This window comes from Diadema antillarum, unplaced genomic scaffold (genome assembly GCF_040938485.1).
Source record: "Diadema antillarum isolate AM-2024a unplaced genomic scaffold, OU_Dant_1.0 seq00001608_RagTag, whole genome shotgun sequence".
NCBI lineage: Eukaryota > Metazoa > Echinodermata > Echinoidea > Diadematoida > Diadematidae > Diadema > Diadema antillarum.
Genome location: NW_027272321.1, coordinates 1 through 24,930, shown reverse-complemented (window position 1 = coordinate 24,930; position 24,930 = coordinate 1). Strand labels below are relative to the sequence as shown.

Here is a 24,930-nt window from a genome sequence, read left to right as displayed (position 1 = left end):
TTGTCATGCCACTTCCGGGTTTCATCACCTGACACATCGTGCGTTTGCATGCATACTTTTATCAAAAATATAAATAGATAAATAAAGGAGGGCGCACTGGCCAGTGCGCCATTTTCCTTTTATTTCTTTTATCTAAATTTGGATCGGCCACTGGAAATACGCTTATATCAGGGAAAGGGGAGCTGCGGAAGGGGAATTTGTATGACCAGGAGAGTTCCTATTATCTTTCCTTAATAACATCCCGCGCCAGTCCGGCCCCGATGGACATAATAGAGATTGTCTCTTCCTCGAAGCATTGCGACTTCTCCTCCACGCAGTTTGGAAGAGAGATAGAGATAGAGATAGAGATAGAGATAGAGATAGAGATAGAGATAGAGATAGAGATAGAGATAGAGATAGAGATAGAGATAGAGATAGAGATAGAGATAGAGATAGAGATAGAGATAGAGATAGAGATAGAGATAGAGATAGAGATAGAGATAGAGATAGAGATAGAGATAGAGATAGAGATAGAGATAGAGATAGAGATAGAGATAGAGATAGAGATAGAGATAGAGATAGAGATAGAGATAAATAGAGATAGAGATAGAGATAGAGATAGAGATAGAGATAGAGATAGAGATAGAGATAGAGATAGAGATAGAGATAGAGGCAGAGATAGAGATAGAGATAGAGATAGAGATAGAGATAGAGATAGAGACAGAGACAGAGACAGAGATAGGTAGAGAGGGAGAGAGATGGAGAGAGTGAGAGAGAGAGAAGGAGAGAAGAAAAAGCGAAGGGTTGGCCCTTTGTTTGTCTTCAGGGGTCGAACGATCATTGCAATGTTGATGCCCACCGTATTAAGTTGTGTCAATAAAAAGGTCGATCTGTTTTGCCTTGGACTGCGACTCTCAGTCCCGTTCACACGAATTTGTCGCGTCAAGTGGTATTCTGTTCAGAACCCTCAGGATAGTAATAATATAACGAAGCGAGTGCATAATAAACTCTAGCCTAATCTAACAGAACCTCTGCTATAACGGAAGGACAGTCTTTCCCCTGTTTTCATTGCCTTCGGTCGTTTGAAGCCATCAGGTTTCTAAGCCCCGATTACTTTAACATTTTTGTTTCCTTACACAGGGCAATATTCAGATATTATGTTATCAACCTTGACTCTTTACACTCTGTTATACGAGGCAATGTCTGCATCATAGTCTTTTATGATACCACGAAATGCTCTATCATCTTAATCCATGGCTTACCGGAGTCTGATACTCCGCGTATTGCCTCGGTGAGGGAATTACCGCATCCCTGAGACATTAGTGTTCCTCCATGCCAAAGTCATGTTCACTCCAACTGACATTCATAATGTACACAAATGATATCATCAAATGAAAAAAGAAAAAAGTCATTCTTGAAAGGGTTGGGGTTGCTTTATTACGTACATCTGACGCTGTGGGTTAGGTTGCTGATGCCATTGAGGAGGGGGCATAGATGGCAGATAAGTATGGTGTTTGTTAGCATAATTTATCGCATTATCCCAATACTGCTCAAAAACGTGCGGTTGTCATACCGTCCATTGAGGTTGTTGGTTGTGACGTAACCTGTTGCTCTTCGGGTATCATGTCCTAGGATCTATATACCTCACGTTTGAAAAAAAAAAAAGAGTATCGATTAGGTCAATAACTCGATATTACGACCTGCAGAATAATTCTTCTCTCTGCTCTTGCTTTGAAGGATGCAAGAATATAAACATCTAAATATATCTGAATAATATCTGAATATAAGTTTGATGGGGGCGGGGTGATAGATTATAGCTTTCGGCTATGTTGAAATACCTAATCACGTCTCAACAGAGCAATAAGGTGCAAAATGAGAATACTGATTATGAGAAAGTAAAACTGATAATAATGAAGGGAACTACACCATAGGCCTGGTAGGCTAAATTTATATCATTATAATTATGATCATAATGACTGATATAATGATAATGTTAATAATAATAATAGCAATGATAATAATAATATTATTAATAGTAATACTGATGATGATAATAATAATAGTAATGATAATAATAATAATAATAATAAAAATAATAATAACAATGATAATAATAATAATATCAATATCTATAATGACAATAATGAGAGTAATAATGATATGATATTATTATAATAATTATAATTGTTAACAATATAAGTAATAAGGAAAATAACAACAATCATTATCAGTATGATATTGTTGTAAAAAGACAAGCAAACCAGCATTACACTTATGGTATAAAAACCTATCATTGTTTTGAACAAGAATTGGGAACAATAGAACATTGCTGTGGCCTGTGTTTTACATGACAAGGAGAAGGAAATGCCATCAGTGCATGCAAGGAATGCAATTTGTATTCATTTTCTTTTTCATTAGTTTGCATGTATACAACCGTACATTTATACAATTGTAGATTCAGATTGTTTTGGGGAAATGTCACACACTCACCTAGACGCATGCACATGGCGAACCTGTCCGATATAGAATAACTTTCCAAAGCTACCATACGAAAGCTACTTGCCTTTACATTCCTTTCTTTCTTTCTTTCTTTCTTTCTATCTCTTTTTCTTTCTTTCAATTCCTCTCTCATTCAATTGTTTGATTGCATGTTTCTTGTTTGTTTGTTTGTTTGTTTGTTTGTTTGTTTTGTTTGTTTGTTTGTTTTGGTATAGGGGAGAGGACGGAAGTTCTTCCAGCATGTATCATTCTTTTCATTTAAATGTAGCATGTTCAGTAGTATCTTCTGACTGAGTATGATCTATCTTGCAAGAGATCCTTCGACCTACGATATCAGACAATCGAGACTGAAAGAAAAATGGGCGAAGAGATTAGTGTTCACAGCAACATTAGGACGATGATAACCCGATCAGGGCCGAACGGCCTATGGGTGGCCTTACATACTTGATGCCGTGACAAGAAACGCAGGTACAAAGATATTGTGTACTGTCTTCCATTATGCAAATTGTGTGAAAAACAGCCCTAGCTGACGACTTTAGAATTCGATTAATTTGCATTTTCGCGCTTGAAGGAAGGCGAGCGCCCCGCCACTTCGGGATCCCTTTTCCCGATTAAGCGGATGGAAAGAAGACAATGAAAGGGGCTAATCAAAATCGACGGTGGGACTTCCTTAAAGTAACTCTATGAGTGGCCAAATAAATCATTCCAACAGTTTGCGACTATGACGTCTCACGGACAGGTGGAACGAGCCGAGATTTCTCCACCTCCACGCGTTGGCTCCGTATCACCAATATACATACTTGCCTCAATTTAGCGAATCGAATCCTAGGGGAGGTATCGATCTCGCGTTTGTCTATTCTTCGCGCCTTTTCCTTGCTCGTCTTTGATGACCACGTACAGACGACACAAACAGCCTCGGCATGGATTTGCGATATTAAAAGCTTTACGGACAGTGAGAGTAAGCCTTACGGTATATAATGACTAATCTTTCGTTGGTATACAGGGAGCAACCGCAAATAACTTGAACAGAATTGATCTCTAGACACATAATCTGGCCTTCATGAACGTTCATGCTACGTAAAATGGTTTACGTGTCTGTTATCCATACCACCTGGCGGTAAACAAGGGCAACAACAAACAATAAACTCCTGACAACAAATTTCTGCAGAAGTTTTGACTAAGGATAGGCTATTAAAGCAAATGTGATTCGCTATACCAAGCTTATTGAAATTTGAAAACCACGTTGGGAACAGGTAGATTATTGGAAAATACCCTCTCAAGAAAAACTGCTCGATTTTTTTTTCTTTGTTTTTGTATTTTTTTTGGGGGGGGGGGAGGCGGGAGGTTTACTATGGTTCGGTTTTATCATTCTTATCATTTTTCATTATCTTTTTAAATCTTATTATTTTTATATTTTTTATATCAGATTACATAATACATACATTTTCATATTTTTTGCCGTACCGGAAGCGGATGTCTAGGATACAGGGAGTTCTTACCTTTTTGCACGTCTCGCCAACTTCGCGGGAATGTTTTGAAGAGGTTATGTTCTCTTTGCGTAATTCTTGACGCTTTGATTGCATTATCGTCTCCCTTAATCTTATTCCTTCGTCCTTCCCCTTTATCTCTCCATCTTCTTCTCTCCCTCCGTCGAATTCCCACCTCCCCCCCCCCCCCCGCTCTCTCTCACTCGCTCCTACCATCATCCAATGGCTCTTCTCTGCCGATTTATTACTCCTTATAACACGACAGCGATGCAGTGTGTTAAGACATGATCTGACCTTTTCCTCGCATCAGTTGTGACAACAAGAACAATACTAGCGAAGCGAAGCATGAACTACGGCTTCGCACACCAACCTTGACGGGTGAAACGTTTGTTGAGCAGTATCTTTAACAAATGAAAAAAAAAAGATATGGAATTAAGCAAAAGCTTCTGGAGGTTATCATAAAGACAACGATGCGAACAGTCCCGTTCATTCTTTTTTGAGTCACACTTGGGTGGCGCCGTGGCGACCAAGCTGAATGCGGCAGCCATGGCGGCCGAGCACACGGACAAACTCGTCGACGCGTCGCGACGTCCCCCACCCCTCGCTCCACTGCGAGATACAATACAAGCAGCTTACACATCGCACTAATTAAACTTTGGAGGCGTAAAAGCTGGTTGCTTTCACACTAATCTAGGTTATTCAATTGTGATCCCAGTGGGTAAAAAAGGTCAATTCTGACTTCGGTTATATACACCTGGTAACCAGCAATTAGAAAGTATTGATTACGCTTGTAGTCATTTCGGTCATTTCATTTCATTTCATTTTTTTATATTTCATTTCTTGCTCATTTATTTTTTCGTAGCAACCCTGATGTTGAACTGAGCTGAGAGATCGTTGAGGGTATAGTGCATCCAATACAGACATCCGCTATCGATTACCGAGACCCACTCCGAACATGGAATATTGGGCAAATATATCGTCTAACTGAGAAAATGATAACTGAAAATGGATGGACAATAATAAAATATTGTGTTCGCACATTTCTGTCATTTCTCTATAGAGCCACGTACCCGAGGAATAAAGTACGTTCGCAAGTAACATTTTTTCCGGTTGGTAGATACGGAGATAGAGACTATTGCGGTATATGTATGAGTTCATTTATACTTTATAAACGCCAACAACGAAACAAAACTACCAGTGCGACGACATCAACGGAGGGGTAACTGCAGTGTAATGATGACTGACATAAGTCATTTTTCGTTGCCACAGGCCTACGCGGAGTGTTTCATAATTCATGTAACGACTATCACCTGTGGTATCTTTTATTGCGTCCGTGTCACCTGCTCATTTTTGTCTACAAAATAAGCAAATGCGCTAAATAATAATTATTGTCATTCTCTCCTGTTTTATTTCGCCAGTGATGTGGAAAAAAAAACACCCCCCCCCCCTCCCACCATCAATCTACACAAATCTGACATTACCTTTGACGCTGTTTGAGCAATGAATGTTCTTGACATGCTGGTACATAAGCAGTTGGGGGCTTTTTCATGGGGTAAGGAATTACTAAGTCCTCGTCTTTTGACTTTGCAGAACGACACAAAGTAAGTATCATCATCTCATAGAACAAGATAATGAAATGCATGATTAATTACATCATACAGCGCCTTTAAAGCTGCGCTAAATCATCAGCTATTCAAGCCACTTTATTGACCATCCTTTGATAAATAAAATTGTTCCTAATCCTCAGTAGCAGCTTGTGTCGTGCCATGTTCCCATGCTTTTGTATAGATATGTGCTTTTGTTTTATATTTTTCTGTCCTGTCTGTCCTGTAGTGTCAGTCTTTGTTTGAACTAATTTCCTTACTAAGTTTCTGCGTCTACTGATTAGTTGTCCACAGTGTACACAACCTTTAAAAAAAAATCACTTTTTTAGAAAACGAAAGAACACTATAAACCGCTTTCAGAAAGCAGGGGGAATAATTGCCACCCCATATATCAGAATCAAGTAGATGGAATGTGTAATTTTCATGGAAAATAAATTTTTGTGGAATTTCCTTTATATTTTCTTTATATTGTTGTCCGCACATGAAGCCATAACCTCTAGTAGTCTCCTTATCTAGCGGTTCCAACATCAAAAATTTAAAAATTCATAACGTTTTCATCGATTGTCCGATTTTCCTCAAACTTTCACTAATGTGTTCTACTAATGTTGCTGCTTTCACTCAACCCACATTTCTCTTTGGGCTTTGGTTTCCTTTCATAGTGCACCCCAACCCCTCCCCGGGGCATGGATAATGTAACAAGTTTGGTATGAAACTTAGAATGCTTTCCTTCTATCAATTACCTCTAATCTCACCGCACTGTCAACTTTTGTGTACTCAAGATTACTTTAAAAAATGCGTAGCTTTTTTAATGCTATATTCTGTCGATGAGGAAATTGAATAGAATAGAATTGAATAATGAAATCCCACTCTCGTAGGAAGACAAAAGTAAGAATTGATGTTTCTGTTGAACTTCCTGGAGATAATTCTGATCTCAAATCGAACGCTGTCTTGTTATATTGAGTTCAAAATTGACCTATAGCGTTTGAATCTTATTATCCTAAAGATTTCAATAATCACGGAAGTCATTGTCTAGATGTCTACTATCAGTATCAGGCGACTATAAACAATGATTTATTGTCCGTGTTTATCTTCGTGCCTTAAAAATGCTTGCGTCCGTTTACCTGAGGACATGATTTTTTTTTTCTTTTCGCTATCTATCCAACCACCATGACGAAAAAACATGATGCAGTGTTTCTTTGGCTTGTAAAATCTTTGAGTTGATTATGTGGTGTTTGGTGGACAGAGCACTTTATAAGACATCTATGTAAGGTGGTGGTAAGATGGAGGAAGACGAATTTCTTGTGTGAGAAGATCTAATGGATTGCTGTAACCATGGCAATGGCGTATTCTTTTTTTTGGGGGGGGGGTTGTGTGTACGGTTTGACGTTCTCAGCACAAAATTTCGAGATTTAAATGGAGACGTGTGCAGTAATAATAACTGTAGCAACGCAGAAGGGATGTGCATTTTCTTTCTCTGTAATAACCATTGCGTGTGGGGAACAGTGTGCTCACAAGAAATGCATGATTCCCATAAACAGTGATAGTCGGTCTTTTTTCCCTTCTCTGCACAGTAGGGATTATGTTTTCATAATAGATTCCTTTCAAATGATAAATCACAACAATGCACTCCTATACTCATTAACAGTATTCACGAAATGTGACATACTGGCATGAGATGTAATGAGAAAACAATAACGATATTTTCTCATATGGAGGTGAAGCCGTTGTAGATTACCCCAGTGAACGATTTGCGTTTACCTTCAATTAGGCTCCTTGTATTGCATTGTGGCACTACTAATGAGGCAATCAGGATGTATCACGTGGTTGCTGTAGGGTGTGTGACGTGTTGGGACGTCATGTCAGCTTGACGAGGGAATAACAGATCTTAATGACATCCAAGACACGACCAGATATCTGCGTGAATACTTTGAATGCCGCAGAGGGATTTGGTAAACACATAAAGTAGATGTCGAACATCCATTTGAAAAATGAAAGTTCTCACGTCGTTGTCTTTCTTTCTTTCTTTTTTTTCTTTTAATCTCACAGAATTTGGCAGGTCTTGGATCCTCGTACATCGGGCGGTCGGCCCGCCCTTCCTGGCCTTGGCTTGCGTTTCGTCGACCCCTGCCCACGATACCTGCTTTGCCTGGAGACGTTATCATCCTTCGCATCCTGCCCGTCGGCACCGGGTCGCGACTCGGCAGCGCAGGCCATGTTGACAAGGTTGGCGGCTTCCTTGGACGATTCTAGACAGAAGCGGAGAGGCATTAGATGTTCGAAAGGCTTGGAGGTTTCGAGGAACTCCCCACAAAAAAAGGCAAAAAAGAAAAAAGAAAAAGAAAACAGTTCCCAAAGGAGATGAAGTATATTTCTAGATCTCTTTTGTTGAGTGACTACAAAGCTGTCAGCCCTATTTGATTCGATACATCTTGATTTCAAGGCCTAATCAGGAGGATTTCCTTTGTCAAAAGAGCATCATAGAACAATCAGAAAAAAATGTTGAAAAGCTACTAAGGACAGCATAATATTACAAACGTCTATTCATAATCGGCCCATGTGGAACAGGTTTTCAGTGTTGTAGATGGTTCAAACTGTCCAGCGGTATTTTTTCTTTTTTTATCACAGGCGTGAACACTTCCCCCTAAGGATATTTGATAACCGAGAATTAATATCACGCCCGACCAAAATAATGAAGTCCGTATGATGCACGCGCAAAGAATAATTACAACTGTACCGATTCCATCAGAATGTTAGTGCATGTGATCTACAACAACAGAAGTGGCTACAGAGGGCGCTATAATGGGTGCGGTTTCGTTGCTCCTCGAACTTGTTTGTTTTGTTTATCCCCTACCCTGGGAATGGATAAGGTCAAGTGAAATACCAAAGGCAAACGAGTAATATAAAAAGAGCACGATGAATAGGGTCAACATCAAAGTTCAAATTCACTCCATGTTTTGGTCTGACTTTCATGACTAAAGCAAAATCAAACGGCAGACGTTTCATAACATTCCGACATTCAATAAAATGAAATTATGGGACGCCTAATGTTCATATTTACACAAAACAGTCAAATGAATCTCAGCCACTTTTGCAAAAATCAAACGAGGTCACCTCCTAACAAATGTCTCATGGGTATAGCATGGACACAAATTTTCTCCTACCTTCCCTTTTTGACATGAGATAAAAATAGAAGCGAAAAAAAAAATCTGTCCTTCGCTTTTGATATGATAGCAAAGCAATTGCGACTTCGAGGTGGTTGGCTGGTATTTGGTAAACTTATCGACTGAAAACAAATATTGTTGACATATTTCTGTGTACAAGCAAATGGGAGAATTGAAGTTAAATGACATTAAACAGTTATCAAATATTTTGCAGAAGTGCATGCGTCCACAAGCATTGCTTCTTCTTACCAAATTGGACTTGGAGTTTAAGTCTCCTATATCTACCATTTCATTTGAAAATTTTAATCAAGTATTCTTCTGGTCATTATTATTTTTCTTCTTTTTTTGATAGGTTCTACAATGAGTTAAATGCTACTAATAGAAGAACGTCAAGATGCAGTGTAGTAGAGCACACTTACATAGTGTTAAATCTACAGTAGTGGTGCATCAAAAATGCAGAGAATTTATAGAAATGAAAGTAGGACAGGTAATATATAAACTAGAATACACAATTATGGCAGGTACTTTTGCAAGACGTGATTCCGCGTGGAAAGCAATACTCGTATACGGTGCTTGCAGAAACGTGACTAAAAGAGTCTTGCAAATTTTCAACAACACCCGAGTACCTACACCTAGATCATTAATTAAACTATTCTGTAAGATTGTTGCAGCGTAATATAGATTTGAACGTTTTATTTTGAATCGTTTATGTTGTAAACATCCTTTATAATCATACATATCTCTGTTATGTAAATTGACGACGGGGTGTTAATAGTTAACGAACACATTTCTGTTCAGATTAACTTCTTTCATGAATAGGGAAGAAAGGTCCACATGTGACTTTTATCCTGGAGTTGTTATTGTCTAGAAATCATAGATACTCAAAATGTTATGTTTTGTGTAATTTATTTAATGTAAAAACAATGGAAAATCGTGATGTAATAGGATCGTTAGCTAAATCCTTTGATTATGAGCACTATGACTGTATCAGACCTTGTGATTTCTTCTCCATATAAATGTCAGTATAACGTGTGGAAGCAGAGTTTGATGATAATCTATTCTAGAGCACAGCAATGACGAAAAAGGGGAAAAAAGCTAATCTCGACTATAGCACAGTGAAACAGAGATCCAAAAATTAAACTTTACTCAATCTCACACGCACGTAAACAGAGTACACACGAACAAAACAAAGCTTAAACCAATTGCATGCAAAGTTACCAAAAGTTTATTGCAGGTGACGTCACATACGCCATTAAGCATAAAATCGATAATTTAAATAGAATACAGATACAATAATCGTGAAACAAAAGTGTACAGTTCATGCATAGCGAAGGAATACAGACAGGATAATGTCGGGAAAAATAAAAGTACTACAAGCCACATCAATTACAGCTTGCTCGTTCGTTAGCGCGACAAGTACTGATCCGAGTGAGATAATTTCGTAACTAATACTGACGATTAATATTGTGCCAGGGACTTCAAATAGTGTGTACAACGCAATGGGGTTTTCTGTGTCAACCTGAACTCAAAACACACATAAGGGTTTACATTCTTGACGCTTATACATCAGATCAATTTGTAAGTACAGTCTCCTCTCGAGACACTTTCTTTTGTTAAAAATAAATTACCCTGTTCGAAACAAAGAACCAGTGGAACGAGAACAATCTGCGCTGGATGTAAGACACATACACTCTGTAATTTTCCCTTTTCCCCCTACCCTTCCCTCTCTCTCTATCCCTTATTCTATCCAGAGTAGCTAAGTATAGGGTCTCCATACTTAGTGTCAAACCTCGGCTTTCTGTTTAATTTCCCTAAGCTGTTTGTATTTGTTTTGTTTTGTACTAAGTGTGTCGATATACTGTTTGCCAGAAATGACTTGTACACAATTATATCTGATGTAACGGAATTAAGCAGAAATAAATCAAATCAAATCAAATCAGATCAAAATTATTAATTTTGTAAAACAAAATCAAATTATATTTTAAAAGGAATAAAAGTTTCCTGGACCGTACAGCTCATCTGAGTTTCGGTAAAGCGGGCCAATGATTTTGGACTGGATGTTTTTCATCACATCTAATCAAATACCATTTTCCAGATCATCTCTACTAATGACATCAGTCATCTACACGTGAAAAATATTTGGTCTGTAGTAGGTGATCGCTGAGGGCGCTGTGCAATTCTCATATTTACGCTCTTCGAGTGAGAGTACCTCGCACTGAAAAAAATAAAGTTTAAATTTAAATAGAAAACTGTAACAAATGCTCTCAAGTTTAGAAGAGCGGAGATTGCGCCAAATACTTAGAATAGGAAAGTTTATTGAGTTGATAAAGCACATTAATGAGGCGACAATTGATGCAAACACACTTTGATTATATAAAAGGATAGTTTTCTTCCGATATGAATGTAGAGACACAGCATCGAGTGAATTAAGTGTGCTTCTATTCGGGCACTTTACTCGAAAAGGCATAAGATTCATAGAGATCGGCTGACATTCAAGTTCAATAAAAAGGCCATTATACGAACTAACAAAATATATCGTTTGGTTCCCTGATGTCCAATGACGTGAGGACACTTTTGTAGCAAGACATAAAAATATTCAGAATATTTAGATCCTATCAAATGAAATATCTACATGTCTGTACAATATCATCTTAGCAAACAATAAAATAATAGTTATGATATCATATCAACCTAATCCAATCTACACATTGCACTAGGATATACTGTCACTTTTCTGAAAGAAATACATAATATATGAAAGGAAAACAGTATTTACATTGTGCGAATTTTGAGCACTGAACGTTGCAATTTGGGGCTGGCACTGACATTTTTTTTTCTTTTTTACGGGACGACAAATCATAATGGCTACGAAATTTTACTGATAGTACTTCTCAAAATAGAGAATAGAAAAAAATGGCCTCTAGATTTGAGCTTGACCATAAAAACTAGTAACTTTGTTTTAACGCAGACTTGATTTACCTCAATTTGCTTCCGTGAGCTTTGGTTTTTTCCGTGTACAATTTTGTACACAAAAATCTATCGAATTCTTAGGTCAGAAATGTGTTACTCTTGTTTGTGCAGGACATGAATGATTTAGAATAGTCTTTTTCATGAAAAGTGATAATGAAACAATGTATATGTCTTGAGGATATCGCTCACTATGTCAAGTAGCATGTACCTGAACCAGCGAATTTGTATCTCAGCAAGCACAAACATATGGTATATATGTTTATATTTTCTGAAAATTTATTTGTACGAAAAGACAACATTCAACCAACAATGTTCTACAGCAAAGAAAAAAAAAACCCAATAAACAACAAGCAAAGCTAAATAAACCATGGACAGTTTCACAATGTTTACAACAAACTAATAAAACTAAAGTAAAATAAATCGTGCTTTCTATAAAGGCATATAGACAAAAATGTACACTCGGAAAAGGCATACGGAAAGAAAGAAAAATAAATAAAATGATGGTATGCATATATGCGATGTGTGAGGTGACAGTATGCACATACATGCAGTGAAGTCGGAGCAGCTAAGGTAACCCAAAGCATCAGCTATGGTCTGTAAGGATTTCTTTCCTGTTCTTTTTTTATTGCTCTTGATTAAATGTGTGTGAACAAACTCTGTGAGACAGCTCAGGCAAGAAACATTTGATTTGGACATTAAAGAATTCTTTGTACCAACCCCAAGATGCAAGAAATCCTAACGTTTTCAACACGTCTGTTACATAACATGGGTCAAAGTGTCTCTGGTCATTTCTAGTGGACAATTTATTGACCCCATTGATCCCGTTCCATAGGAATGCATCTCGAGTGGAATTGCAGGCCCAACACATGCGGGGGAAACGTGCATAAAGCTGCGAGTGCGGTCTGTTTTACGTGGCAGTCGCAGGAGGGGGTGTCGGGGTAGTACCTGTGGCATTGCTCCCTCTATCGGGGAATATCGGGGCAGGGATATGCATCGTGCTCGCGCTGGTGTTTTCGTTGTCTGGGTACCACATGGGAATGACCACGGTGCTGTCGTGGTGGTAGTTTGGGCCACCTGTTAGGAAGCAAGAGATAGAGGGCGGGCTGGCATGAAGTATTTAGCAAAGCCAAAGAGACAAAGGAACACGAGCGACTAAAAAACATACTGACAGAAATTGCCCCACACAGCTGGTATTTGACCAATCACGTGATCAGAAGCCGCATGTCCTGTGAAATAATTGGGGGAGGTACCTGTGTGCAGTTTGTAATGCGTAGATGTTTGCAGGCCTGTGTGAGTCTCTGTGTGTATGTGTGTACATGTTGCGCACATGTGTGTGCACTTGTGTGTGTGCGTTTGCATGTCTGTGTATTTGTGTATGTGAAAGTCCGAAAAAAGAGAATCCCCCAGCAAAATGGTATAATATGGTTGCGAATGGTGCATATTATGTGCATGACATTGTGTCTCCATGTGTACGTATGCAATGTAATGGAAGTGTTTACTTTAAGGAGTGTGGGTCGAAGTAGGGAGGTGGACGAAAATCTTTCCACCTTCCTTGTCAAACGAAGTGTGTGCTTGGGGTTGCAGTATAATATATACATATCAGTGTATTGTCTCTTCTTACGATTCAGTACTTGTGTATCATGATGTAGATAGCCGGGTTCACACGTACAAAATAGCGGGATGACGATCGCGCTCCATATCTAGAGATTTTTTGCAGCCGTTCACACGCTCCAAATTAGCGGGATAGCGATCGCGCTCGAAATCTCGATTTTTGTGCAAGCGTCCACATGTATTTTATCCCGCTAATTGCCGATCGAGACATCAGCAAAGCCTGCAAACTGCTTCACACAACGCCCTACTCTATCACTGCCTGCGCGTACTTCCCTTTGTCCTTCGCAGAGGCCTCGCTGTTGTGATGTGCGCATTGCATTATGGGATATAAAAACGCGAGATTCTAATCCCGATCGTTCACACTTACCAGCGCGGGGCGAATTATACCGCTAATTGAGGAACTAGCGCAAAATTTCTTGGGATTAGCTTCGCGATGCTTATCCCGCTAATTTTCGGGTTTTTTCCGTCCACACGTGCCAAAAACTCGAGATACCGATCGCGATGCAAATCTCAAGATTAATTTTGTATCCCGCTAATTGGTGTACGTGTGAACCCCCCTAATAAGTGTCGGTGAATTTTGTAATTATCATGATGCTGTGAAAACAAAAATGTCATTAAACACAACACGTTTTACCGTTATCACAAGCTTCTGCATTGGCTGAACTCGTACATGATGGAAAGAGAGAAAACAACAAGAAAGTACACGCCAAACTGATGAAGAAATTCACGACGAGTGAAGATAGAAAACACAAATAAATATAAGCTGCAAATGAATACAGATTCTCGCTTCTGATGATAATGCAAATGTAAGCATATATAAATACATAAGCATATATACATAAGTCAAATAGAAGGCAGCAGAATGCTTTTATTGTCAAAGTAAATCTAAAAGCTACTACAGTCTTTAGGTTCCAAGAAGCAACTGGCAATAAGAACAGGAAGGCAAATGATGGTGAGATAAGGCGGCGTATGATGATGCGAAGACATAAACTGCGTAGCTTTGTTCGCTGGTTTGTACTTCATTTTTCTTCGTACAAATAGAGAGTTTGATTACAAAACATCAAAGAGGAATTCCAGTCCGGTTAGTCTGATAAGAAAGAGTAAAATCTTACGAGTAAAACAGAATCGGATATAAACTTTTGAAGTTATGAAATCATGAGGTTTAAACTTTTAACAGGAATGGAAATCCTCTTTCAGCGCAATTTTTAGGCATTTTAAAGTAGGTCCGGAATGAGATAGAGCCACATAAAGTTTTTTTTTCAGTGATACCTCATCTGTTTACATAATAAAGAATATTCTTGAATTTTTACTAAAAAACATTCCACATTTTCTTACCATTTCCTTGTTTTTTAGCAGCTTCTATCGCAAATGTCGAAGATTAACAAGAATGAACTCGTTTTGATGTGAAACTCCTCATGTTTTTCATTATTCAATATCTCCAGTTTTGAAACGAATAGAATGTATACCAGCTACCGTCTTGCACATCAATGTGTCCTATAAAAGAAATGAAAATCAATTAAGTAGAATGCATCACATGATACATACCAAATAAAAGCATTTAGAGTACTGTGGATGAAGCGCTTACCATTGGCCACTTTGTTTGTTGGAGTTTGCGGCGGTGACTTGGATTTGTCCGTCTTTTCGGGCGTGCTGGCTGTCGAAGTGGGGCGCCCTCTACCGATGATTTCGTCGATGCTCGCGCCTTTGTTTTCCTCCAGAAAGTAGGTTAGCATTGTGCCTTTGCCCTTGACAACGATTTCCCCCCTCTCGCTGTAGCTGAACGCGTAACCCTGGAGACAGCTGGACGACAGGGTATTAGAAAGAGATCGAAGTAGTTGCGTGAGATGAATGAATAATAATCACGAAGCTTGTTATTCCCAATATCAGACGCTTTTTTTTACCCTGTCTGTGCTTTGAGTACAGTGTACACACTGTCCCTGGCATAAAAAGGGTTAAATGAGTGAAGCATTTCCAGATAGGAAATGGCTTTCATCTTCCTTGTGTCTTCCTCGAGGTATTTTTCATACCAAACATAATATAGCTGAATTCAGCGAATGAAACAAAAAATATTTGTATTAGACATACATGAAGTTTAAGGAAATTTGGATAAGTTGTTCAAAAGTCGTGAAATTAAAAAGCAAAGCAAAGCAAAACAAAACAAAACACGGTTATTGCATGTGCCGTTATGGCTGCATGGAAACACTCCAAAAATCATAAGTCATAAAAGTATAATGATATAAAGAAAAATACAGAAAATTCAGACTTATTAGTGACAAAAATATGTAACCTTGACATGTGAAGGCTATAGGAGCAATTTTGGATTTTTGCCCTACTGTGACATCACACAATGTTCTAGTCTTCCTTTCAGGTAATGAAGACACATGGACTGAGTCAACACTTGAAGAATTCATAACTTTTGAATGAATTTCTGTATTCACAGAATCCATGATAATTAAGGGGTTAATTCCTTTGAAAATATCCTTGAGGTCATTATGTTTATCGCGGGAATTTCCCGCGCAAGGAAACCGGTCAGCTCACCTGTAGGCACTCGAGCTGAGGTGAATTTTCCCGGGGAGTCCGTGGCTCTCCATTCGGGACGCAGTGTTCACCGTATCGCCGAAGAGGCAGTACCGCGGCATCTTTTCCCCAACCACGCCCGCTACGACGGGACCGGAGTGAATACCCACACGGATCTGGATGGAGGATGGAAAGATTGGGCGTGGCTCTATCAGGGGAAATCCCTTTGACACTCGTTGGACTAACACCTCTCATCATCTCATAGACATTGCATACAAACAGGTCACCGGCGATTATGACAGGGTTAAAGGATACAACTTTGTGTTGTCTTCCTTTTCTGCCTTCTGTCTGTCTGTCTGTCTGTCTGTCAGTCTGTCAGTCTGTCTGTCTGTCTTTCTTTCTTTCTTATCTTTATCACCTTTTCTCTTACCTACTAACGCCTTCCATACTGCCCCGCATCTACAACCTCTATTCATTATTATTATCATTATTTTTTCTTTTTACAATCAACTTTGCAAATTAGTGCACAAATTTCTTGTCCTGTCACCAATTGGAGCTAAGCATAAATCTGTACTACTCTAAATTTCCACAGGCGTGTCATGTATGTTACTTTTTCTGTTTTTCTTTCACGACCTCACCGGGAACCAGCATTATTAGCTGAACGTGGGGGACTGGTATGAAAATGAAACATATGTTTTTGTATGTTAGCCGCACTCGTGAATCGAAACGTGGAAGCCGCTTTAATGTACGTTGAATTCCTATCTGTATGTGAATTGTGTTACAAAACTCTCACGGTGCTGACATGCTGTCATTGTCTGGCAGGACATTCCATTTCCGATACATGTCCCTAAAACAAAACTCTTCTGATCTGCTATCACATTCTGGCATATAAACAATGGTTTGTTGATATTCATCACAGAATTATGTCATTAGCCTGAATTTTCGAGGACTCTAATCTCAGGCACTCATCACGGATTTTCAAGGTAATTCTATCCTCAGGTGATATTCAGATTTGTGGATAACAGATAACAAGCTGTCTGTGAGAAGTGCAAAATTACAACATCAAAAAGACACATAAACATTGATACAGGATTATCATCACTTCAGGGTCCTGTATCATAAAACTTGTTATCAGTAACAACTGCCACATTTTTATGACAAATTTGCTCTCAGCCAATCAGATGCCAGGATTTCAGTAGCTTGTCACATCTATGACAACTTGTCACTGATGACAAGTTTTATGAAACGGGCCCCAGGTCAAGTGAAATAAGTAAGAGTATAAGGTTTACACTTTCTGCGCCAATGAGTCAAATGTGTACAAGTTTCAGACATAAACCTATGGATTGTAAATAAACGTGACATATACAGAGGGTTAATCTACTCCATCAGAGCACCAGACACTTACTCCGATCGGTTCCCTGGTAACAGGTGACATGACCTCTTTGGAAATCAGCATCATCCCCAGGGCCTGGTTGGCGATTCGTGCGGCGTGCGAGGCCACGGGTACGGGGAGGCCCCCGACGACCATGTAAGCATCTCCGATTGTCTCCACCTTCGGGAGGGGAAACATAACACATTCAATCATTCTACGTTAAAGTCCAGTCTACTGTCGAAAAAAAAAGACAAACTACAAAACAAAACACAGAATACTGACTAGCGTTGAATTCTGCACGAGGTTATTGGGAGAGGGCGTGGCATCATTGAAAGTTGCAATAAATTGCATTATAGCACAAGGACAATTAACAATCCACCCAAAAATCCTGTTGTTGCCGTGGTACCAATGTAATCGAAACAATATTTCTAACCAACGATGGCACACCTTTGTTTGAGGTAGAAAAATAGAAAATGGTGCGCAGAATTTTAGTTAAGAATGAGAAAAAACAATCCTTGACAGTAACCGACAAACTACTTCAATCAAATTAACGCTACTTTGATATGATATTCGTGTTGGCCGTAATCTGTGACATAAATAATAGTAATAACAACGGTTGCAACAAAACAAACAAACAAACATGCGTAACATGAGGAATGATAAATGCTGTTGACTCCCTTTCCGTTGAACGTGGATGAATGAGAGAATAAAAGTTGTCAATTACTCCTTTTACAGTAATGTTGATTTTTGGATATACGTTAAAGTGTCTGAAGCCATTAACCTACCCCCCCCCCCCCTTCTCCCCCGGTCTTCTCTTTCTTGCAGCAAAATGAAGAAAGACAATCATTCAATTTGATTTCTTAAGAACAATTACATTACCAGTAATAATCCATCATCATTAATTGCCATCATTTCTGTCCTTCGTTATTGATAATAATTCTGTCCTTCGTTACTGATAATAATTCTGTATTATCATCATCAAACGAGCGACGATATCTAATGCTATGTTTAATGTTCCGAGGAAGCATACACTGTAGCTGGTAATAAGCAGAGAAAAAGAGAGAGACAACGGAATTCCCCTCCCCAAAGCGAGAGAGAGAGAGGGGGGGGGGGGGAGGGGGGGGGAGAAAGAGATAGATAAAAAGATAGAGAGGGAGAGGGCGAGAGAAAGAGGGGAAAACTGTTAACATTTTCAATTTGCCTTGCAAATGACAGCGGGTGACATGTTTACAGTATACAACATAAATCTCGAAACAGCACATACAGTCAACTGACATTATGGAAAAGACGGATGCGAAGCATCGATCTTCCTGAATGATCGAGCCATTACTGTATTATACAACGTGGGATACCATCGTCGGTATGGATGGAGCAATAAATTTCTCATCAATTACGTAAATATGTCACGAAATGTGCTCCGTCATAGCCCCCTGAACTTGACATTCGTATAACTATGCGAGGCGTAGAGGGCGCACTTTCAACGAGCGTCCGTGCTTTCCAATTATCATTTCACCCTTCCCTCTAATCGAGTTAAGCAGCGAGTGCGTGCGTTGCTAGGGAACAGTTTGCGTTCTTTTCATAATCTTAATTGCCCTCCCCCCAATCAGTTTAAAAATTCATTTTATACTCCGCTGCACATCACACGCTCCTGGAAACGGTGCGGCTGTCAGACGGAAGATTTGATCTCCATGTGCGTCAATTATAACTAATCGAGTGGCCTTAATTGGAAGTGGGAAAGCTGAAAGAATAGGGTCAGATTGTATAGAGACACAACACACACAGACACACACACATACATACGCGCACACACATGCTACACCTGAATTAGCTTGCTAAAGACCAGCCTTCTTGCAGCGGGAGGTCGCTTGAAAAAGCCACTTATTAATCGGTGAAGCGTAGCCCCCCAACATTTAAGTGCATCCACTCGAAAGGATTTCCAAATACAAATATTTTACTTTGAACGGATGAATGACACCTTACAGCTACCTGTGAACAAGTCACATCAAACACAAACGCGCATATCTACATGTGTACATAGATACTCATGATATCAGATCGACTGAGATATCATTCTGAGTTTGCAGTGAGCCCTCTGTGTAACAGTAATCACGTGATATATACATTTCCGTCAACTCCTCTAACACATATCAATCGAGTTGGACTTTGCTAGTTGTTAGGCCTGCATTTTCCATTGAAGCCAACTATCTTGACCCATGAAGCTACAAACCAGTAGCTTCATGGCTGACCTCTTATCATGTTACCGATTTCACAAGGCGTCTCTGTCTCGACGGGTGCAATGACACATGCTCCTGAGATAAATGCTCCCGTGAAATACCTGCACGCTGAACCAAACATAAATTCTACCCACAGACATAACCGTAACCCAAATCCTAATCCTCACATTAAACTACACCTATTAAATACCCTATCACAGCCCTAACCCTAGTCCTAAGTCCTTGGAGAAAATAAGACCGGAACAATTGTCGCAGGAGCAAATGTCGTGTCACTGTCCCGACGACACATTTGGGACATACATGTAGTTGGCTGTGCCATGTTAAGTCATAAGTGAGCTGTCGATTCACAACGCTAATGCAGACGGTAAAGTGGTCCGGAACCGTTGCGAAAAACTGGACTACATGAGATCGATTAGGAATAGTTATCTTGCGCATGCGTAGAACAACATTCTTGCCTCAGGCGCGCCGGTGTTGTAAATCAGAAGCTCGCCATGGAGTGTCAATATTGTAGGTATAGTATAGAGTAATGTGAACACCACAATACGTACCTTGTACACGTCGTGTACGGTGGTCAGTTTATCGAACCGCGTGTAGAGGGCGTTTAACATGTTGACGATGTCAATAGGACGGCATTTGGAACAAATATTAGTGAAAGACACGATATCGCTGAACAGAATTGTGACCATCTCAAACTCTCCTGTTTGGACAAAGTGATGCAGAGACAGAGAGGGGGTGGTTGGAAGATTTAGATATGACGAATGAAAACATCATATTACGCAGTAATGATAGTATAATTATTTCATGCAGAAAACTGTCATCAGTTGGGGAGATCATACAATATCACATTCAGGCTTCTACCAACATTTAGTGATTTGCTGGCAAGAAATAAGAGGGCAGAGCTAGAGAAACGGTACAATCACTTGGCCTGAAGAAGTCCACAGGAGTGGATGAAAGCTAGCCAGCAAATCACTAAAGGTTGGTAGAAGCCTGATTCTCCTATTGTATGGTGGTATATTTGTTTTGTTTTCAAATGATCTAGCCGCTATGAAGAAAATAATTCGTACTGCCGTGGTGGAACTGCAGGACGCTTCAGATATTCATGCGACGTCATAATAATGTTGTGTTTTGCTGACGATGGACATTGTTGACATTGTGATAGCACGTCATGGCCCTGCATGCCTGACAAAAGGAGTTAATACTGTTTATACATAAATAACAGTTTTGATGCTAACTACATTCATGACCACTGCCTTAATCTCCTCTTTCGGTTGGGTAAAAAGAAAAAAAAATCATCGTAATAGCCACAAATTGGCTAACGTCCTCACTCCTGAAAACTAAGAATCAGTACAATTATGGCAACTCGGATAACTGTAAACGTTAGACAAATTGTCATTGCGAGAATCCGAAATCAATCACAGCTGAACTAACCATTGTTATCACTTATCATCATCTTTTGGCATCATTACTTTCATCACAAAAGCTTTTATTATCATTATTATTTTCCTATTCTTCTGAGAAAAACAAGACGAGTGCGAGCATTCTGGTCAAGACTGACCCGGGGATTAGGGTCTGCTCGGGAGAAGGCTGACGCGAAAGCTGCTACCCTGAGGACATAATCACAGGAAGAAGATACACAGAATCCGGGAAAAGTAGCAAGTAAAATAGGACAGCGAGGGAGACTGGTAAACACCTAGATTTCCAAGACATCAAATATCCAAAAGGGTTGAGTTTCCCAGCAGTCTCCGATCGAACGGGTGACTTTCAAAAACAGGTAAGATTGGCGTGATCTCTTTTGTGTCACAGTAGTAGCGTAAGCGTGCGCCGACAGAACTGAATCGATCACTTCTTGCAATGTACGAGTAAATATTCCCTTTCCGTTAATTTTGTAGGCTTGTCCATCAATGTCGAGCTCTGCCAATGATTGAACTTTCTGTTTTGTTTGAGGTTTTTTTTTCAGGTCCCTCGCACGCACGCAATTAATCAGTGTGCAACTGGCTGCTTCGCTCAAAGTCACTGCGTCCTTTTTGCAACCCTGAAAAATCAATAATTAAACAAACATTACAAAAAATCTAGTTTCTGGGACTTGGTGGGTCCAACTTACCGGCCTCAACCTTCTTCCCGTCCCGGAGCTGATCGGCCACCTGTCTTGGAAGCATGGAATGAAGCAACATGTCGGTTTTCTTCTTCTCCGCCTCCAGTTCGCCCAGGGCGAACCTCAACTCCTCCTACGAGTGGTGATAGCAACATAACATTAGAAGTGGACTTTTCGCATTCTCTTTCGCTCATGAAACAATTTAAAACTCTGATCGTAAAACTGGAAAAAAGCGTCATTCTTTAATATCTTACAGTAAGTTCATCATCAGATACAGCAATATAAAATCTTTCCAATGATACCTAATACTTGCTGTATAACAAGTGGTGTTCTTAAAGTTACGATGAAATAATATCTTGCACCTGCAATGCCTTTTTCAACGACCTTCAGAACATATGATACACAGTATTCACATTCACGAATCTATCGCGAAAAGTAATGATTTGCGAAAGTAAAATGCTCGCGAAAGGTTTTGCCAGGGATACACATATACACTGAATGCCAGTTGCCATTCGCGAAAGTGTCATGCCGCCAAAAAGGCCGTCGGCTCTAATTCGTGAAAGTTTCATGGCGCGAATGTTTCTGGTTTTGCAGGTTGCATAAGGAAGGTTTGAGACTGCTACTTCAGTATTCTCTACTACAAGCTCTCCCCCTCACCTTTTTCTGCTCCAGTTGCTTGCCGAGTTCGATCTCGGCCAAGCGCTGGTGGTTGAAGAGGATGAGGTCGCGTGTGATGTCGTGGAGGGGGATATCGGAGAGATGCAGGTTTCGCTCCTCCAGCTCCTTGAGGCTAGCCACCCGGGGCGAGCAGGCGAAGAGCATGGCGTCGATGGACTCCATCCAAATCATTTGACCTGCCAAGGATTTTGACATCAGAGTGTGCATAGTATGTCTATACCTTCATTGGTATTCATTCGATATGCTACGTTCTTTCGGATTCGCCATAGGGGAATAGAATTCTGGAGCCGAGAAGGTCACGTCTGACTAGGATGAAACGAGAGAATCAGCTGCTTTTTTACCCTTTTTTTCTCTCTAACTCGAAAACAGGTGCTACTCAGAGAGTAAGAATTTCTCCTCGAACGATATACAAGCCTGGAAGCCATAATCAAGAGAATTTAGAAAGGTATTGGTTGGGATTGTTGTATGTATCAAATGTCCGGTGTGAGAGTCTTTGTACTTGTAAGTCTGTAATTATATGGATCAATCGATTATTATTTTCCACTCTACTGTCACACCCATAGACGAATTCCAGACACTTTTTTCCTCAAAAGGCAAATGTAATAGGAAAAACAGAATTTAACCCGTTGAGGACGGTTTGATTTCGCTACAACACGCATTTCCCATAGACACCCGTCCTGCCCGAGTGTACTCGGGACTCGTCCTCAACGGGTTTTAAAATCACTTGAAACCTCAATAAACGGATTCTTGAAACTACAAAGAAATTCTCATTGTAATTTCTGAAGTAGGCCTACTTCCATTCCTGTTGGTGAAAATTTTAAAAGCTATTATTTCATTCCATGTGACAACATGTTACTAAACTTGTACCCGTGGCTGTCAAGGTAATCCAAGTATATAAGAAGAACGTATTACGTCTTCCGGCATACAAAGTGGACCGTAGGTGGTGATTAAACGCACGTGTTGATTTGATACGCACGTGTATCAACAACCTGACTTACCTCTAAGCTGCAACATGGGCTGATCCGTACCCCACCCTGGTATGATCATCTCTCGCTTTGTCTCCAGCACAAACTGCATGTTGATGAACTTACGTATACTCAGCACGCTCCACTCGATCTGGGGGTGGAGCATATTGAACAAAATGTCCACGGTTGTGTCCTCCATAGTTCTGAGTTTCGGCAGCGCCCTCTGTATGTGCACACCCGACTGGAGGAGACGAAGTTTTGAATCAAACACGAGGTGGTAGGGAAAATACTCGCAAAACATACGCTGGTCCAGCCAGAGTTTCTCCGGGTAGGATGGCGAGAAGTTCCCGTACACGTTCGCCAGGGACACCAGCGAATTGACGTTGAGGGTAGAGGGTCTTTGGTTGTTTTCGGTTTGAACTTCCATCTGTCTTGTTACATGCTACGAGAAGAAAAAAAATATGAAGGATTGAGGGTACATCTGTATTCTATCTATCGATGCATTACAACTATCGATACGTCATGGAAGGGAGGGAACGGACTATCGTAGTCATTAAAGATAGGTCATTCCTTTTGCATGCAAATTTTTGACAATTTGATGAGAACACTTAGGTATTGAAGAAAACAGTATTTGGAAACCTCCTGTCAATTTTGAACTCAAGAGGGTCTTCATTATTTTGTTGAGTAATATTGACCGTTAAGATTCAAATAATTATTTCGTACTACGAAAAAATTACAAATCTAAACTACTAGTCTAGTTTTACAGACCTGTGTGATGCACTTAATAGACCGGGGGCCCAGAGCATTTATTCAGCTGAAGAGGGTCACACTTTTTGATGGTCTCATCATGTAAGGATGTGGCCAAGGGTCAATAAAATGAATTGCTGGCAAGTCACATCCTGTACCGTAAGCCTAGGGACCACAAAAAGGGACCCCGAAAAATGGATTTATTCAGCCGAAGGGGGTCACGGACAAAAGTTGGTGGATATTGTTCCTTTGGGTGTACTTATAATGAAAACAGCAATGCCAGCTATTTTATCCTGTACGGGGCCTTAGACAGTAGCCCCAAAGGGCCCCACAAATATGGTGTTATTCAGCTGAAAAGGGTCACGGCTAATTTCTTTTGCAATGGAAGTAGTTCCCAACAGAGATATCCAAAACACCAATGCCAGCTATTTTATCCTGTACGGGGCCCTAGACAGTAGCCCCAAAGGGCCCCACCCCCCATAGGCCTACGTACAAACACACACAAACATTGATTTTATTCAGTTAAAAATAGTCACTGCTAATTTCTTTTGCAATGGAAGGAGTACCAATCAGAGATATCCAAAACACCAAAGCCAGCTATTTTATCTTGCACGGGGCCCCAGACAGTAGCCCCAAAGTGCCCCACCCCCTATAAGCCCTACGTACAAACACACACACACATTGACTTTATTCAGCTGATAAGAGTATTTAAAACGGCTAATTTCATTTGCAATGGAAGTAGTACCCATCAGAGACATACAAAACACCAAAGCCAGTTATTTTGTCCTGTACGGGGCCCCAGACAGTAGCCCCAAAGTGCCCCCCCCCCCCCCTCAACACACATACTCACACAATAGTTTCATTCAGCTGAAAAAGGGTCACGGCTAATTTCTTCTGCAATGGAATTAGTACCCATCAGAGAAATCCAAAATACCAAAGCCAGTTATTTTATCCTGCATGGGGCCCCAGACAGTAGCCCCAGACAGTACCAGGTAGCCCCAAATTGCCCCCTTT

At 40.1% G+C, this 24,930-nt stretch overlaps 1 protein-coding gene across 1 annotated transcript; it reads right to left on the bottom strand.

Moving 5' to 3' along the window:
• Positions 1 to 7,609: 7,609 nt before the first annotated feature.
• Positions 7,610 to 23,611, bottom strand: LOC139711082 (guanylate cyclase soluble subunit beta-2-like; the record flags this gene model as incomplete). Its single annotated transcript, XM_071623000.1, has 9 exons — positions 7,610 to 7,815; positions 12,646 to 12,774; positions 14,897 to 15,111; positions 15,850 to 16,004; positions 17,234 to 17,380; positions 19,983 to 20,131; positions 21,536 to 21,659; positions 22,184 to 22,380; positions 23,203 to 23,611. Coding segments are annotated over 9 exons (1,731 nt in total), but the record flags the coding sequence as incomplete, so codon positions are not given.
• Positions 23,612 to 24,930: the final 1,319 nt, after the last annotated feature.